This window comes from Aspergillus welwitschiae (assembly GCF_003344945.1).
Source record: "Aspergillus welwitschiae strain CBS 139.54b unplaced genomic scaffold BDQ94scaffold_6, whole genome shotgun sequence".
NCBI classification, from domain to species: domain Eukaryota; kingdom Fungi; phylum Ascomycota; class Eurotiomycetes; order Eurotiales; family Aspergillaceae; genus Aspergillus; species Aspergillus welwitschiae.
The window spans coordinates 636,557-653,797 of record NW_020798700.1 but is presented as its reverse complement, the minus strand read 5'-3'; the positions used below and the strand labels follow the sequence as shown (position 1 = coordinate 653,797).

Below are 17,241 nucleotides of genomic sequence, written 5' to 3'. Positions count from 1 at the left end.
AGAATCTGAGAATGTGCGGTCTATAACGAACAGCACCATTCAGATCCATCAATTTGCCCAACTTGGCAGGCTATTTACGATCTCCTTATTTACACATTAGGTTTCGAAGGTTAGCCAAGTCTGCAAATTCCTACGTCCAATTGTAACGGTCTATTAACATAAGGCCAAATGATAGCATAGCTAGACCACTCAAGCATATTCTTGTTGGTCTTTGCGTATGATCATGATCTTACAATTGGTGAACGCAGGGTTCAGTGCCAAATCTGGTATGGTCCTATTGTCGGATTTAAGACTCAACGGTCGGATTTCGCGTTTTCGGTGTCCGAAGCTTCAGATTTACAAATTAGGCTGTTCTGGAACTGCAGAATACATCGAAGGAGTGACGTGGGATTTTAGTCACACCACCTATCCGAACACGGAAATTGAGCTCCCTAGCTTCCCCACATCGAGACCATAGGCACCTATGTATAAAACCCCCGCCTCACGCAGATTAAGTTGGATAGAACCTTCAAGCAGCTGTTACAAAATGCCTTCTACGATCTTGCTCCAGAATGCGACCATCCTCGTCCCGTCCGGGGATGATGTCGTACCACTCCGCAAGCACTCTCTATTGATTGAGGGGAACAAGATAGCGCAGATCTCGTCGCATATTGCGCCTCCATCGGCTGAAACTCAGGTGATTGACTGTACAGGCAAGATTGTGTCGCCAGGGTTTATTGATACGCACCATCATCTGTGGCAGACGCAGCTGAAGGGGCGTCATGCCGACCATACTTTGATAGAGTATATGCCAACTGGTCAGTTGTTTTCTTCTTAACCTAGCACTATTAGTTGCTTAAGTATGTAGGAAACCTTCAACAAATCAACTATTCGCCCGAGGATATCTTCTGGGGTCAGCTAGCAGGCTGTCTGGAGGCCTTGGATGCCGGCACCACAACTGTGGTAGATCATGCTCATATGAATGTTACAGCCGCTCATTGTAAGTTGATGGACTCAAATTATTCTAGCTTGATGCTCACCGAGTGTAGCCTTGCATGGCCTCCAAGCCACGATCTCATCCGGAATTAGATCAATTTTCTGCTACACTCCCACTCACACCGTCAAGTCATGGAAGCCGGAGATAGTACCTGGCGGAAATTTCCTAGATGACTGGGTGCTAAAGCAGCTGAGTGATCTCGCTACAGCAGCTCCATACGGAGACGGCAGAGTCGAAATAGGGTTGGGCTTCGATGGGCTCATGCTTCCCAAAGATGTTGTGGTATCGCTTTACGACAGAGCCCGCAAGGCGGGCACGAAGGTTATAACTACGCACTACGTCCGGGGTCACTTCAGTATGTTACCACACACTGAATATGTACAGGACTAACCAAAACAGGTGACGATTCACTTGTTGATCTCCTTGATAGCTATGGTCTGCTCGGACCAGATATCATCCTTTCCCACGCAACACATCTCACATCAAGCGACGTCGAGAAGCTGTCCAAGGCAAAGTCATGGATCTCATCTACCCCAGGCTCGGAACTGCAGATGGCACATGGATACCCAGTCTGCTTTCAGGATGGATGTAGTAAGATAAGTTCCCTGGGGATCGACTGTCATAGCAGCACCTCTAGCGACATCGTGACAGCTATGCGTCTAGGGTTGCAAGCCGAACGGGCTCGTCGGAACGAAGAGGTCATTGCCAGTGGAAAGACACCCCGCTCGTTGGATCTTTCAGTACAGGATGTCTTCCGCCTGGCAACCATTCAGGGCGCCCGTACTTTACATATGGAGGACAAGTTGGGCTCTATCAAAGTGGGAAAGCTAGCCGATCTAGTCATTTTCGATGGAACCAGCCCGGGGATGATATGCGCGAGTGAGCAGGACCCAGTCGCAGCTATCGTCTTCCACTCTTCAATACGTGACGTTGAAACCGTCATTGTCGATGGACAGGTGCGCAAGAAGCACGGTAGATTGACACCTGTGGAAATAGGCCCGTCGTTTCCGGAGGTCCATATACCGAAGCAAACGGTGGAATGGGGCCAAGTTGCGCAGAAATTGGTTGCCAGTCGGCAAAGCATCGAGGACGCCAGGGTGAAGTCTGGTGCCACTGACTTGGACTCCTTGGTTTCTGCATCATTGAAGCTCTTTCACGCGGATCTGGCACGGTTTGAATGATGTCAGGTAGCTGACTGAGCCTGCTCAGACCTGCAAACTACATTGCTGAGGTTCCAACGAGGGATAAGAGAGCAATAAGAATGTAGACATTGTAGCGGTGGGATTTGGTTGTGCATGCCGAGATATCAGATCCGGATCTGATGATTCAACCAGATAATATGCAGGATATTGGTGCATTACAAGTTGGGATAATGTTGGGAACTGTTTGTGGAGTACTTAGATGAGATAAATGTTGGGTGATTGGATTTATGCCGAGGCTCCATTTCCGAGATTACAATATCAGAACCAAACTTCACTCACTACATGCTCAGCACAGAATTTTATTAATCTAATGCCACAATCAATTTATGCAACACAGTAGACATATTAGCGAATAAATCACCTCAATCTTACAAGACGAACCTCCTATATGCTCACCCAAGGAAAACTTCGTGGAAGATGACACCTCGCCGATCAAGCAAACGAGTAGGACGGCCCCGTCTAGACACCATCACACCCGCCACCAACAACACCGCCATCCTCTCCCCCAATCGTCGCACCCAAGTCCGTCGTGCTCAACGCACATACAGACTCAAAAAGGAAGCCGTGTTTCGAAATGCGATCAACAGGGCTGAACAACTCGAAGCAAGATTCCGCATTGTCAGGGAAGAGGTAGCAGGGCTACTGTCCGATGTCGCCACTGAGAAGCACCAACTACATCTGTCACATCCTACAATCCATACTCGCTTAAAACGACTCCATGACATTCTTATAGCCGATTGTGACAGTAGCACGCCCAATGAGGCGAATACGGACAATCTTATACCCTTATCCTCATCCTCATCCTCATCTCCAGCATCAAATTCATCTCCATCCATACAATATCACCAAGTATCCACATCCCCCAATAACAACCACTCCATCTTCCATAATCAATCACTCACACCCCTCCCAACAAAACAACACTCCTACGCCTTCTGCGAGCCCCGCTTCGCACGCCAACTCCACCGCTACACCCTCGAGCACGCCTACCGCCTCTTCACAGACCCGCGCTCCAACCCATCCACCATCTACCGCGTATTCCGTCTCGTACCTTGCATCCAAGACCCGCAGAAGACTCAGCCGCGCTTCAAGCAGCTCTTGATGGGCGGGTGTACCGATCCGTTAGAGGTACCAGGATTACCCTTCTACGGCGTTGGAGGAGCGGGCACGCATTTTCAGGGGGCTGATGGGGATGTACCACGGAATAGGAGAATGCCGGGGAGGGTGTTGGGGGTGATGGACACTAGTAAGAGTAGGGGTGATGTGCTGGAGATCTATGGCCTTGGAGGGACGTGGTTTGATTGTCGTGATGTGGAGGGATTTCTGGAATCGATGGGGGTTGATGTCATTAATGGATGGATGTTTCGGAGGTGCAGTAGGACTGGGGATGCTGGGGAGTCGTGGGTTTTGGATGTCGAGGGATTCTTTCTGAGTAAGTTATTTGATGTTTCCGGCTGGGATTCAGGTTGTATGCTGATGAGTGATGTAGGACTCCTTCCTGGGCTTGTTATTCTTGGTCGTGCGCCGGGGTTTAGGGAGGTGGATGTTAAACGTGCGTTGCAGGCTTCGATGCGGAGAGTGGATCATATATATGGAGACAGATAGCTTTGTGCTAGTCACTTGCCTCGGAGCTTGGCTTGAGTTGATTATAATATCTCGGTGGGGAATGGGTACTATGTTCGGACTTTCAAGCCGGGCTAATAGCCAACATTACAGGACAGCTGCTGTGATTAGACGAAGTCTGTCTTAGAGTTTTCAACTCAATAATAATATCAAAGGTCTATAGAACAAGATTTAAAGAAAGTTCCTGTTCGTATAGCTTCACTCTAGAGCAGGAAAAGAGGATGGTATGAAACTCCGAGAACATACCGAAGCCATTACTCGCACAGACATCAACATCAACATCAAAATATCCGACGAGTCAACATCTACAAGCCAGGCGCAACCAGAACCTATCAATCACCAAAACATCAACGTAAGAAGTCCTAAAGCACATCTAAACATGAAAGTCCTACCTCCTAATCTTAATGCGTTCCAAAGCATGCTCAAACCCCCTATAGTGTCGCCATCTAGTCGACATGTATACTGTCCCGTCAATTTGCGCCATGATGATCCCATTTCGCCTTCGAAAACGGACACGTCGCCACCCCCCTCGCCTTAATCACCTCAATATCACCTCTCATCTCCTCCGACCCTCTTCCCTTCTGTGGCTCCGGCCCAATAGTCATCAAATCGTATCCTTGTGGCTGATACCGATCTCCACGTGAGCCAGGCACCTTGCCTCCGAACAATCTAATCAGCAATGCCCCAGGGCCATATTTCGACCACACAGTTGGACGAATATACCATGGCTGCAAGACCTTTCTTTCAAAGTTATATAGATTCGTCTTCTGGTTCGGCAGATCGTGCACTAGTTTGACGGCATGGAAAGAAGGGCGCGGAAGGGCCAGGTATTGAAGGAATAGTTTTCGTGAGGCTTGCACGAAGTTGATCACGAATGATAAGATGTATCCTGGGGATTCGAGACTGATAATAGCTGTTAGCCAGGGTGAACAGTGTATAAATCAGTATGACAGCATTATAGAGTATGAGAAACCCACCCCAGACTTAACCTCATAACCTCATCCAAGCCAGCACCCAACACCCGCCTCACCACCGGCCTAAGAAGCCCCGGAAGTGCAGAATCCACATAAATACGAACATACTGATCATTCGTTGCCGTGAACTTCGCAACTCTCTCCTCATACTGAACCGTCCAGCGAGTCAACTCCATTGCAAAGTGCACCCCATCTTCCCACCCCTCCGCCTTAGATGGAAGCACATCATACGGAATCCCCATATCCTCTCCCAGATTCTTGTGAAATATTCCAAGGGCACATATCTCCACGTCTGTGAGACCACGCCATTCTTCTCGCTCAATCACGTTCAGAATTTCAGCAAGTCCATCGCCTAGCGTGTGGAGGAGATCGTCGTCGGTGATTTTGTTGGCGCGACGGTAGCGGGCGTGGCTACTAGTGATCAGTTTGTATATTCTAGAACAGAAACTCATCAACCTTAATGAAGGTATATTGCACATACAGATAATTCATCCTCGCCACAGCAGTCGCATAGCGATCTGAATCTCTCCGCTGCGACTGCGACTCCCGGAGGAGAATCTCCGTGTCAACGGCTCGCTTACCGGCGTTTCGTCTGTTGTTCTGGCCTGTGACGGCGAATAGCTTCGACATGGTGGGGATGCCTCCGGCCTGGTTAGTATCTAGTTAGCTATTGGTTGCAGATTTGTTCTATGCAGTCGTGCGTACCTTCAAGAGAGCCATCCGACGAGCCTTGGCGAATGCATATGGAAATTCAAGCTCTTGTAATTGGGTTATGATTGTATGTGCTTCTTCGATGGTCATGCTTGATAGAGGTCTTTTGTTGGTTATGAATGGGGCTTCTATTGCTGCTTTGCGCTGGTAGCGGAGATGTTGAACTAGTGATAGGTAGATGGTGAGGGCTAGTGTCATGATGGCGATGGTTATGGGGTGGACGGGAGTCCATGGTTCTTGCAGGAGGTCGGTGGTGGTCATTTTGACGTCTCACTTTGTGTATCCTGAGGACGGGTCCGTGGGAGATATAGAGCTTTTGAATGAATGGATGGATGGATGGATGAATAGATTATGCCGGTAGTAGTACTGTTCAGAGATGTGACAATGATGAGTGGCAGATCCAGGATAAATCGTGCTAGGTGACCAAGGTGAGGTTATATATGTATCAGCAACATAGTACCGACTTTCAATATGTCTCCCAACAAAGCCAGATATAAATGAGCCGAACAATTCTAAAATTGTTGGTCCCAGAGTGCCCCAGCCGAAGGGTTTTTCTATTACTTATGTTACGTTAGTATAACCGAGATATTGTAATCCAAGGCGTGCACCGAGGCCGCTCACTGATCTGACCCCACAACTTTATGAATTCCACATGGGAGAGCATACTAATTCATGTGCTGATCATAGCAGTATTTGTGAAATCCATGTAAACGGAGAAAACATGTACAATCACGTGGATACTATCCAACATCTTGAACGCGAACTCATTGACATTGCTGTTGGATAGGGCTTAAAAAAGGCCCGAAATGATACAAATTAGTCAGTGTGGCCGAGTGGTTAAGGCGTCAGACTCGAAATCTGATACGTTCGCGTGCACAGGTTCGAATCCTGTCGCTGACGACTTTTTTACTGTTATTTCCATAGAATGAGCTGTGAACCAACTTTATAGTTGTTAATATATTGGGCTTAATCAATCCTGTATTGTATAGGACTTACCAACAGCCCGAAAGGATATGAGCTAGTCAGTGTGGCCGAGTGGTTAATGTCAGGATCCCATCCCGGCGCGCTTCAGGAGTAAATCTTCCAGATCTAAAACCACTAGATTATCCGGTAAAAGACTAGAATTCGAGTCAACAGACTCAGAACGCGCATCGCTTATAAGCTTAGGTGAATGTGAGGGTTTCCGGACCGTCACAGTTAAGGTCAGAGTTCATAAATTGACTTGTGAACAAATTTATATATGCCGGGCTTAAACAAGGCCCTGCTGTATAGGGCTTAAACCCGGCCCGAATATTAAGCAAATTAGTCAGTGTGGCCGAGTGGTTAAGGCGTCAGACTCGAAATCTGATACGTTCGCGTGCACAGGTTCGAATCCTGTCGCTGACGACTGAGATTCAGTATCTCCAATAACATATCTTTTTGTTTCTCTTCGAATAAGTCTGAAATGTTTAGAAATGATATATTTTATTTCGCAAAATTCCCTTTCATTCAAGGACTGACTCCTCTGACCCGTTTATTTCATCTATTCGTAAGCTATCAATATAGGATGATCGGTAGGGCTTCCGCCGTATGCAATATGAGAAAGATGATTATTCGATTGATTGACAAGTATTCAGATGGAATTATACTAGGCGGGATAAACATGCAGAATGCTCTCTTGCATCATTACATGGTTCAACGTTCAGCCATGCTGCTGTTGTTGCGGTTCACGACTTCGCCCAAAGTATTACTACTAGAAATGAAGGTAAACGAGCGTGATTTAAAGAAAGGTCTCACTGTTGGGAATCCAGTAACGATAGTAACGATTCCATATGAAACCAGGCTATATACTTCTCCTGCTTTTAGTTCGGAGTTACTGGAAATGTGCACTTTGTATTCTCCAGTATTTGTAGCTAATATTGATTATTTCTGATTATAGTACATATATACGTAAAAAAGCGCATGCTTTCTTCCACCAAAAAAATTTTTATGCCGATTTTTGATGGATCAGCTGTCTGTATTCTACATGTTAAGAACTATAAGTGAGTTCACAAGTCATCTTTTGGAAAAGCAGAGTCAAAAAAGTCGTCAGCGACAGGATTCGAACCTGTGCACGCGAACGTATCAGATTTCGAGTCTGACGCCTTAACCACTCGGCCACACTGACTAATTTACTTGATATTTATAGCCTTATTAACCTACAACAGGGGTGTAGTTATTCTTGATGGCGATAGATTGTAGACATCCGGCCATGACCCAGAATAAGATATCTATATCATGAGAATCTATCATCCGTCTGCTTGTGGTTTACCTACTTTTATAAGAATATAATTATGTCTTAGATTGATAACTTATTCTATAAGCCAAGCTGATGATACATATGAATATTTGAATATCTTCATGATATGCCAGATCATTGTAGGTGATGCTAATATAGTTTTAAGTAAATGTTGTTCTGTTTGCTCGAGTGTGGATTACTACTAGTAATAGTATATATAGCTTTGGCCTACTCAGTAAAGATTCGTTCGAATACTATATGCCATACTGTTTCAGAGACAGGGACTGTTGAGCATACTATAGCACAATTATTTGTAGTCTATCAATTTAGCTAGCAAATCTAGAATATTAGATGCAAACAAGGAATCACTTCAATATGATTCCGGTATTCTTTCAATCCTGTGAATCCTGTCTCATGAGGCTACCTGGTGCCTTCGGAACATGTGACCCCTCAAAACTTACCAGAAACCTCTTCTGATCATTTATGCTTGCATGTCTGTAACAGATCAGGATCGGGCTGGTCCGGAAGGCAGGAACCATTCGGGGTCATAGCGAAGTTGGACCCTGCGAGTCGTGAGGTCATCGATAACGTTCGACGACCGTTTCGATGTCTATAATAAGTCGTAACCTCTTGTTTCACTTACCGATCCCGCAAGGATCAGTCTACTATGTGGATATAGGCTACCTTTGTCGCCCTAAGACGAATCTACAGTTTTTCGTGGCCGATTCCTTACCTAATCGACAGGCTTTCTACTCTGACAAGTCGATCCTATTACATTAAGTGTAGTCTTAAGCTGCTCGTATCAAGATCATAAACAAGCTTCAGGAAATTATAATATAGATATCTAGCACATTAGTATCTATTTCAATTTGACTAGAAAAAACTATAAAGATGGATTTTGGATCAAGGCCGAGCTTTCCCCGCCTGGGGCGAGAAATCCCATTGCCTGGGCGCAAGATATCAGAGATGAAGATCCTGGAGCTCGACTAGCATTCCGAATTTCAATAAGAGAATCTGATGATCATGACACATTCATTCAATATGCGAGCCATAAAAGCTGGCAGTCATGTTGCAAGGCAAATACACTTGTGGATGAGCTTAATGGTGACCAGCTTTCTGAGATCTATACTCGTCCTCGGCGCTTCATTGACATTGACCACCGAAATACCAGGATACTTGCAGCTTATCCAGCTCTGAAAAACTTTGTTGGGGGGGCATATACTGATGACAATGGAGTGGTGATATCTCGTAAGCGAAAAGGTACATAAGGGAGCTACATAAAAATGGAAGTACTGGACATATAAAGCCTGCAATGTGCCTTCATGGGAATAATAAATACGATAATATGACTCGAGATTGAGTATGTCTCTTACCATGGCGTATGTTCAAGCTTTCTACTTTACCATCACAAGTCTTAGGATAAGTGAGTAGGTGGTGCCGTTGGATATTGGGGTAGTGGAGTACATACATAAGCTTTGACTTCCGACTATCAGGGCTTGATTGTGACGTTTCCTTACAGGGTTATATCTGCCGGTTAATGCCGACCAAGAACTTCAGAGCATATATACGGACGGCCCAGTCAGGTGTCCCGGTTTGTCGGAACGGAACTTAAATGTATGACCGGGATTATTGTATACGGTCCCACTACAAGACAAACATGGGATCTCCATTGTTTATGCATTTCTCGAACAGTGCATTGTTTCGAATAGGGCTGAAGACTATTCCGGCTTGTCATATCTCGTGATGGCCTGCACTGCAGACTGAGAACGCTGCGGCTGCAGTACCCTGCAGCGATGCCTCCATCGCGCCAACGCAGTTTACTAACCAGGCAGAGGAATAGTACTAGGCGATCACACTAGCTCGCCGTTGGCTCATAATCTCAATATAACATCGAAAGATGGTTGGAGCCATGACCCCACCCCGGAAAGCCCGAGCCACGCCAGGCATTGACGGATATCTCCAATTGTGGACCACCGTAAAAGCCTTAGTCTCTGTAGAAGAGCCCTGTAAAGCCAGTAATATACCTCAAACGCAAGCCTGACGTGGCCGTGGTCGAAGAAAACGACCGTGGCCCAATTTGCATTCTGCATGAATCATACTTGTGCCTTGGGGAACGGAAAAATGACAAGATAGACGTGTTGGTCCTCCGCTCGTCCAGATAGGCCCATGAGCCGGCAGGTGATCAAATATGCAGATTAATGTGCATTCCAGACAGACCCAATCATAGGCTGACCTGCATATGCACGATTTGCTGTCAGTGACCCAACTTCAACCCTGAGCGTTCACCAGCGCGCTATTTCAAGCCCATTGATCGACATATGCGGATTCTCGTGAAGAATGGGCTCCTGTAGCCATGACGCCTCTTCTGTCGCTCAAGTGCTTCGTCTTCACTGCTTCTGGTGCCAAAAAAGATACGCACCCTGAGTTCCACCTCCTCTCCTCAGTGTAGTCTCCTGAACTGGCTACTTTATTGTTTTCAGAGTATGTAGCGCTTAAGAGACCTTCACCCAGCCCCAACATAGTAGACAGACAGCACCTAAGACCTCTTTGGGTTGATCGTGATGTCTTCAATGGCATAGGAAGGTATCGAAACGAGAATAGCGAAGAGGGCCCCCATAGACGCTCACGAGTCTCAGCCATCCACCAAACCATGCCAGAGCCACCGTAGGAGCAGCGAAGGGACGAGAGGATATGGAGAAGATAGGAAATCTGTGATGGGAAGCCTGGCAAATGTATGTTCTCACTTTGTTTCTTTTTAACAGTGACCTAAGGGAATTATATTACCCTTCAAATAACCTGGCCCCTTTCTCCCCTCCCCTCGTCTCCTTCCTCGAGGCCCATTAACGTAGCCTCTCATTGTCTTGTCGAAGAATAGAAAGCCAAAAAAAAAGAGTAAACCGGTGCTGTCGTCGCGTGCTCGTGTCAGAGTCGTAGATAGGAAAGGTAAGCGGTCATCAAGTATAAATCGTCGCTGGTGGTAGGTTCGTTTTATTTCTCGTCATTCGGGTAGGCCATCCGGCTTGGAGCTCGCCGGCGGGCTGTTGTTGCCGTCTGTCACCACGGAATCTACTCCGTCGGGGATATTAATCTCAACCTTCGGCGCGGAGCGAGCAAGAACCGCCCGGATTTCATCATGAGTTGCGCCCGACCGGATGACGTCGAGAATACCATCGATGGTGGCACAGTCACCAGATCGCAGCGCCTCAAGAAGTTGTTCCACAAAGCCCCGGTAATATTTTAGATCCTCCTGGGCACGCTTGGCCGCTACCTTGCGTCGTTTATCGGCGAATTCATCGATCACGCACTCCCGGTCGTGGAGAGCACATTCAGCGCACGGCGTCCCTGTTGTATCTGCACTACACTGTGATACCGCCACCCGGGTCAGAACAGAAAGAGGGGGAGGATAAAGGAACTTAACAGGTGGGGGAGGAGGGGGGGAAAGGGAAAGGGGGGGTTGGCTGGATGAATCATTGTGATGCATTATAAAGGAAAGGCAACCGCTGAAGTGTACTAGAAGAGCCAAGTTGGGGGGGTTTTCACCTTCGTTCGACGTCGTTTACATTCCCCGCAAGCCGTGGAAGCTCGCTTTATTTTCCCCTCCTCGGGCGCAGCGGCCGGGGTTGGAGGCTCTGGTATCCTCCTAGGGGCAATGGGACGAAAAGGTTTCCCAGACCCTTGTTGGGCCATGACTGAAGAGAGAGTGTGTCTGTATATGATGACGGAGGGGGAGAAGAAGCAGCGACGGGAGAAGACAAGAGGCCCGTGGGAGGGGGACAACGAAGTGTCAGATAAGATCGCGGGTAGAAAGTTCTAGGAGCACTCGCCTCACCAGGAGGCGCATCTATGCCGGACGGCCAAAGAAAGCCCCATGCTCAACGGACTAGCCAGGTCCTGCAGCGTTGTCGCACCGGCGTACCGCGGGCGGTCGAGGACGAGAGAAAGTGGGTGGGTTCGAAAAGCAGCATCTGCACTCTCGAAGGGGGGATTTTCCAAAAAAAACTCAAAATTACGGCCCAATACAAGTAGGGGGGGGAAAATAGGATCGGTGTGAGTTGTGAATTGTGACACATCGGGACCTACGCAGGCCCACGGGCCGTCCCCAAGGCTGTGGCTCTCCTCCAGTCGTTCCAGGAACAGCAAAACCTCGGGCATTTATGGCCAAGAAGCCGGGTGCAAGAAAAGAAGAGTGTGCCGGCGAAGAAGAAACCCAGCTGGGATGAGATGTGCGAGTCAGGTCGAGGGGACCAGTGCATGGGACATCCAGCTGGATGGCGGCACCCGAACTATCCACCAAGATGGAAGAGAGTTTGCAATGGCAATGGATATCAGGGACAGCCCAGCCTTCGGTGGGTTTTTTTGGGGACAGACCCAGCAGCGGTCAGACAGCAAGTTTGGTGATTAGGCAGTCTCAGTCTCCAACACGGCGATGCGCAGCTAAAATGCCTAAAGGGCCCATCCGTCCTTTCCCTGAGTAATATGGTTTCCCACCACCACTCGTTGGATCAGTCTTCGTTCCTCCTTTCCGTATTGAGCAGCTCTACCGGCGTTCCCCTTTCCAATATTCCTCGGGTATCTGTAGAATCTAGTTTTGTTGAACCTTTTCTTTCCCTTGTTTCTGCTGTAGGCGGTTGACTGGACGAGATGGCTCCCTCACGCCCCTTCATAGACGCTCGAAGAATCCTCTCGCAAGGGGGTTCTTGAATGGAAAATTACTGGGATTGTGCGAGCATAACTTTGACCAAATTAACGGAGGACCATTGGTTGACTAAAGTAACGGCCGATGCTCTGCACGAATTCGATGGCGGCCTGAAGCCGGATAATTTATCCGTAAGATTTGATAGGCCACGAGGAGACACAATAGACGGAACGAACAGAGGACCCAGGACCTTAGTCCGCTGGGTCGATGTCTTCGTCAACAACCTGCTTCCAAAGGTTCTTAGCCACAGTGTGACCACCCACGTATGCAATGAGGAAACACAGACCAAGAGCGGGTTGTGCCCCGATTACTGGTTCTGCAAAGCTTAGGTGTGGATGCGTTCAAAGCACAGTGGGAAGGCTAAGTGCCTGGTTGCTCCCCAACTTAGTCCCTTCATACACTGCAGGTCAGAATCTGGGGGACTGGGGGAACCATAGGACACCGCAACCCTAGGGGAAAAAAAGCCAGAATGTGAGCCAGTACCATTCACCCAGCAGCAAGGGAAGCGATTTGAACTGAGGATTGAAGTTAACCAACTGCCGCGCCGTAGAGGAGATCAGCTGTCAGTGCAAGGCAGGCGCTCACGTGCCCGGGTGGCCCACTGCCGCTAGTCCCGGTCGGACTTGGCCTGGTTTGGTCAAAGACCGGCGGCAATAGTAAAGTCAATCAAGTCTAGATTCAACTAGAGAGGGCACTGGGTCCCCTCAAATACACATGCAGCAGAAGAGTCTTGTCGGTTTTACTTTTCGATAGCATTTGCTCCCAGCCTCTTCCCCTTTCACCATGGCTGGCTAATACGAGCTCACCCAAGCCAAGGTTCTCAACTCTCCCCTCCCCTACTACTTGACTCCCCTGTGCTAACCTATATACTGGCTAGACCTCTGAACATCCCCCAAGTTAAAATTCAGTTCTTTCAACTCGGGCTTAGTACAAGTGGACTCCCTGGAACTACACCGCATCTATATCTTCTGCTTGCCAATCACATCGACAATCTAAACCCTTTCGAGATAACCGACGCGACTAGAGTACCAACTCTATGGGGACGTTCTCGGGACCCAGATCGCTAATGCAGTTTCATTAGTTCCCAATCCACATGAACGCCATCCACTAGCAGAGTAGGTTAAGAGCGAGTATCGTGTCGAGGTAGCTGATAAATATGAAGGTCCTGAACCGACCACTACCTCCATCCGCTGGCGGCCGAAGCTCGGTTGCGTGAGTGGGGTTTGCGAGAGTTGCAACGGTCCAACTAGTATAGGAGCCCGGCAATCGTTGCTGTTGTAACCACGGCTCCCTCCCTCTCAACGCTGGCGATCAGGAGTATCAAGCGTTTGATAGGCTGGCATCTATGCCGTGGCTGTGGGGTCGTGTGATCGCACTCAAAGTCGGTTCGGTACGACACCTTGATGTCACGAACCAGAGTTGCCTAGCGATGAACCTGAGTAACCTACCGAACTGACGTCCTTGCTATATGCAAGCGTTCACTTCTTGTCCTGAGGTAATCGCAACATACCGACAGAGCAAGGATGGGGTAATGGGGGTATCCCAGATTACTTCCGTGCGCCACCTCATTTCGGAGATTAATTCCTGTGTCGACTATTCGAAGTTCGTAATATCCTCCAAGTAAACTATGGGCTCAACAGGCCTTTGAGCTGGAGATCCACACCGCCAAAACATTGTACGAACAAAGTGCAGCGAAATTGGAACACAACGAGCAAAATTGTTTGCCTAATTCAAAATTCTGACCTGCGGGGGAATCCTAATAGTGTATACACGAAGTTGTAAAATAATGTAGAGGGCAAAGTATGAACTTCCAAGAAGGGGATAAGGAGGGAGCAGAGCAGACCTTCAGTAGATAGGTCTGCCCTCATCCCATTTGCGCAATTCTCCTGGGCTCTGCGCCAGCGTGGCCTCTCCAACGGATTGATCACGGCTCTGCTCGGCAGGTAGTGGGGAGAAATGCACTTTACCGCTCTCACGGCCTGTTGCAATGCTGCTCTCGATCTCACTCCGGACACTGCCAATCCCACCGATCCACTCCCAGACGCGAGCAACATCCCCACCACGGCCCTCGCGAACTGATGCGCGAACGTTCGCATTGCCCTCCACTACACTGCGAACGCGCTTCCACAATGCTTCGCGCCGACTGCCACGCAGTTCTGAGCGGAGTACATCGTCGCGCAATTGACCAATTGGAATATAGGGCTCGAGAGCAGCACCCCGAGCGTGAAGGGCAGCTTGCGTCGCCAACCGGTCGAGTGTGGTAGCGACTAATTCCGGGACTCGAGCCATGTCAGAACGGCGAGCCCGGACCCTTGAGCGTGCGTAGAAGACTACACATGCGCAGAGAGCTAAAACCGAAAGAGGGAATCGATACGCGACGAGAGAGAGTCGGATGTTGCGGCGGAAGGCGCATGTGAGAGGGAGACGGCTGACGGAGGTCGAGGTGAGGGTGAGGACAGAGGATGGTCTGTAATCATGTTGTCGCCTCTGTTAGTGCCGTGAATACACGTCAGAATCTGATTCCTTCGGTGCCACCATAGGTTCCGGGCAGGTGCGATAGAGCCTCCAGATTAAGAAAGATGATCGACTTACTGCTTCATTCTGGTCACAACCTCCTCCCTCCCAATCACTTCGCCCAGAGCTCCCTTCCAAAGGTCATCAAATTCAGTGTCACTCATGCCTTTCCGACGTTGTCTCCCCACTTCCTGTTTCAAGTCAGATTCGCTAATTTCCGCACCGACTGTGCCTTCTTCATCCTGCGCCAGCTCACCACACTCCCACTTCGCCCTGCGATCACGCAATGCTTCCAAGGCTTTATCTGCGACAGCCTTCACGCGACGCGCTTTCTCGCTGTCTGGCTCACAGGTGGGGGGGAGCGGAACCAAGCCTCCCAGAGACAGCGGGTGTGCCTTAAGCAGGAAGTCGTGTTCACACCGAGCTTCAAAGTTGGGGTAGCAGAATGCATGGGGGGGGCACGGTTCACATTGAGGTTCAAGGATGTTGGCCCATTCAGGGACCCTGGTTTCGGCCAAGGACCAAGTGGGTTTGCCAATGCCGCAGAATCCGATCTCAACCTTCTCCTTACGCCACCAAGCAGCGAAACTTGCGAACAATACGACGAGAATAACCCAAGGCGCAGCGCGGCTTGTAGTTCCTTGTTTCTGTGGCCGCCGGCTTGGGGCACTATACATCAAGTCTGCGTGCTCCCTCTCGAGCGCCAACTGCTCGTCTGGTGTAAATTCCTCGCCCGCACTAAAATCACTATCCTCCTCGTACTTGATCGGATCGAAATTCTGTGGTGGCGTTCTCATATTCGAGATGGGCAACTCAAATGGTGACCGTTTTGATGGAGTAGCACCCTGTTGATCGTGCAGATCTGCTGGCGTGACAGACTTTCTTGACCGCAGACCACTACTCAAGGCAGATGATTCAAGCGAAAACCGCGAGCTGCTCTTTCTTTCCGATTTATGACTAGACGGCCTCGGGCTTTTGTATTCCCAACGGGCGGGCGATCCACTTTGGAAGGGATTATCATCGGTGAAAACGCTTTCCTCTTTCGGTTCAAGTTTAATGGCAGAAACGGGAGGTTCGGGGTTCACAGATGGCGTCATCTCGCTGCGTCTGGATTTTCTGGTAGTGGACTTCCGTGGTGTCACGGTGTCAGTTGCCATAGGCGTTGCCAACATATCTTCCTGCGGCTCCGTGTCTGACGTGCGGTATCTTCTCGATTGCGACCTGGGGATAGATTTCCTCGAGCTCGCTGATGGAGTAGCTGTAGCGTTTCTTTCCTCTGTGTCCGCTGTCGACGCTCTAACGCTAGCTCTAGAACGTCCCCTTCTGCCAGTCGCTGTCGATACCGTAGACGGTGTAGGCGGGGGTGGCATCGAATCCCTCGCCGGGGTTCCGCGGTAGTCATCATAGTCAGTAGCAACTGACGTCGCGCGACTTCCCATGTCTGTAATACCCTCGCTGGTCCTCCTGACTCTCTCGCGCTCTCTCAGCAGCTTTCGAGCCTGCGGCATAACTTCCGCCTCCAAGATACCAATAAGTTGAGCCTTTTTGGCTGAGGCAGGGTAGGGAACATCATGGCTGACAAGGATCGATCGCAGACGCGGCACGGTAAGGGAATTAAGATCAAAATCCGGAGCGAGATACTCCAAACCGTCCGCCATGTTGGAAGCGATTCGCGTAGCTTATCAACGCCACGAAAACCGATTTGGAAAAGGAAAATGCGGATGGAGTTTTGCGGAGAGGGAAAAATTGAACGGACGGATGGGAAGGAAAGATCTTCCTGGTCTCCGCTCTTTTGGTGTGAGAACTTGATTATTGTGCAGCCCCCAGCTCGTCAATGACGGAAATAGCCGTTAATCGATGGTCTCCAGGGCAACCAAGCGGGGCCGTGGCAAGAGAAGCCAACTGGCCGGTTGAGAGTAACAAATAAGACCCAATTCGATATCTCAAGACACTCTAGAATCTAAAATGATACAAATCAATTCGAGTCTGACAGAGAGTGATGAAAAGGGGAGAGAGGAGAAGGGGACGAGCTGGAGAACGGATACGGCAAGATGAGCAAGCTGGCCTTGGCCCCCGTCATGCAGACAAATCATAACAAACGGTGCAATCACGTGAGCGGGAGGCAGCGCGCCTGAGGTCTCCACCGTGGCGCATTCCTCCAGACAATAGCTACTTAGATATCCTATCCTATATGGTAACATATTATATACTTGACAGTGCAATCCGCTTAATTGTAAATATTCCCAGAATGGTATACAAAGTGGATAGGCAGATAACCATATTCTACC

At 49.0% G+C, this 17,241-nt stretch overlaps 7 protein-coding genes and 3 non-coding genes across 10 annotated transcripts; 5 read left to right on the top strand and 5 right to left on the bottom strand.

The window, feature by feature from the left end:
• Window positions 1-526: 526 nt before the first annotated feature.
• On the top strand, window positions 527-3,425 carry BDQ94DRAFT_184784 (5-methylthioadenosine/S-adenosylhomocysteine deaminase n1; the record flags this gene model as incomplete). The annotated part of the gene is made up of 6 exons (XM_026774718.1): window positions 527-797; window positions 848-979; window positions 1,029-1,331; window positions 1,376-2,147; window positions 2,580-3,330; window positions 3,387-3,425. 6 exons carry the CDS (start codon window positions 527-529, stop codon window positions 3,423-3,425), a joined length of 2,268 nt encoding a protein of 755 aa, XP_026629672.1.
• Window positions 3,418-4,065, top strand: BDQ94DRAFT_138232 (uncharacterized protein). Its single transcript, XM_026765208.1, has 2 exons — window positions 3,418-3,610; window positions 3,668-4,065. Exons 1-2 carry the CDS (start codon window positions 3,511-3,513, stop codon window positions 3,781-3,783), a joined length of 216 nt encoding a protein of 71 aa, XP_026629671.1. The 5' UTR covers window positions 3,418-3,510; the 3' UTR covers window positions 3,784-4,065.
• A 206-nt stretch (window positions 4,066-4,271) lies between these two features.
• BDQ94DRAFT_167519 (uncharacterized protein) lies at window positions 4,272-5,747 on the bottom strand (the record flags this gene model as incomplete). The annotated part of the gene is made up of 4 exons (XM_026770826.1): window positions 4,272-4,704; window positions 4,779-5,186; window positions 5,257-5,423; window positions 5,481-5,747. 4 exons carry the CDS (start codon window positions 5,745-5,747, stop codon window positions 4,272-4,274), a joined length of 1,275 nt encoding a protein of 424 aa, XP_026629670.1.
• A 558-nt stretch (window positions 5,748-6,305) lies between these two features.
• Window positions 6,306-6,386, top strand: BDQ94DRAFT_t64. The gene has a single exon. It is a non-coding gene; the product is annotated as a tRNA-Ser (tRNA).
• Window positions 6,387-6,791: 405 nt separating this feature from the next.
• On the top strand, window positions 6,792-6,872 carry BDQ94DRAFT_t65. Its single transcript has one exon. It is a non-coding gene; the product is annotated as a tRNA-Ser (tRNA).
• A 679-nt stretch (window positions 6,873-7,551) lies between these two features.
• On the bottom strand, window positions 7,552-7,632 carry BDQ94DRAFT_t63. The gene has a single exon. It is a non-coding gene; the product is annotated as a tRNA-Ser (tRNA).
• A 2,305-nt stretch (window positions 7,633-9,937) lies between these two features.
• On the bottom strand, window positions 9,938-10,568 carry BDQ94DRAFT_115739 (uncharacterized protein). The gene has a single exon (XM_026763660.1). The coding sequence runs from the start codon at window positions 10,393-10,395 to the stop codon at window positions 10,042-10,044; it is 354 nt and encodes a 117-aa protein (XP_026629669.1). The 5' UTR covers window positions 10,396-10,568; the 3' UTR covers window positions 9,938-10,041.
• Window positions 10,569-11,522, bottom strand: BDQ94DRAFT_115738 (Zn(II)2Cys6 transcription factor domain-containing protein). Its single transcript, XM_026763659.1, has 2 exons — window positions 11,284-11,522; window positions 10,569-11,104 (listed from the first exon to the last, which is right to left on the bottom strand). Exons 1-2 carry the CDS (start codon window positions 11,428-11,430, stop codon window positions 10,742-10,744), a joined length of 510 nt encoding a protein of 169 aa, XP_026629668.1. The 5' UTR covers window positions 11,431-11,522; the 3' UTR covers window positions 10,569-10,741.
• A 229-nt stretch (window positions 11,523-11,751) lies between these two features.
• On the top strand, window positions 11,752-12,949 carry BDQ94DRAFT_138228 (uncharacterized protein). Its single transcript, XM_026765207.1, has one exon. It carries the CDS (start codon window positions 12,445-12,447, stop codon window positions 12,766-12,768), a length of 324 nt encoding a protein of 107 aa, XP_026629667.1. The 5' UTR covers window positions 11,752-12,444; the 3' UTR covers window positions 12,769-12,949.
• A 1,205-nt stretch (window positions 12,950-14,154) lies between these two features.
• BDQ94DRAFT_138222 (putative sister chromatid separation protein (Src1)) lies at window positions 14,155-16,994 on the bottom strand. The gene is made up of 2 exons (XM_026765206.1): window positions 15,032-16,994; window positions 14,155-14,906 (listed from the first exon to the last, which is right to left on the bottom strand). The coding sequence occupies exons 1-2, from the start codon at window positions 16,609-16,611 to the stop codon at window positions 14,285-14,287; spliced, it is 2,202 nt and encodes a 733-aa protein (XP_026629666.1). The 5' UTR covers window positions 16,612-16,994; the 3' UTR covers window positions 14,155-14,284.
• Window positions 16,995-17,241: the final 247 nt, after the last annotated feature.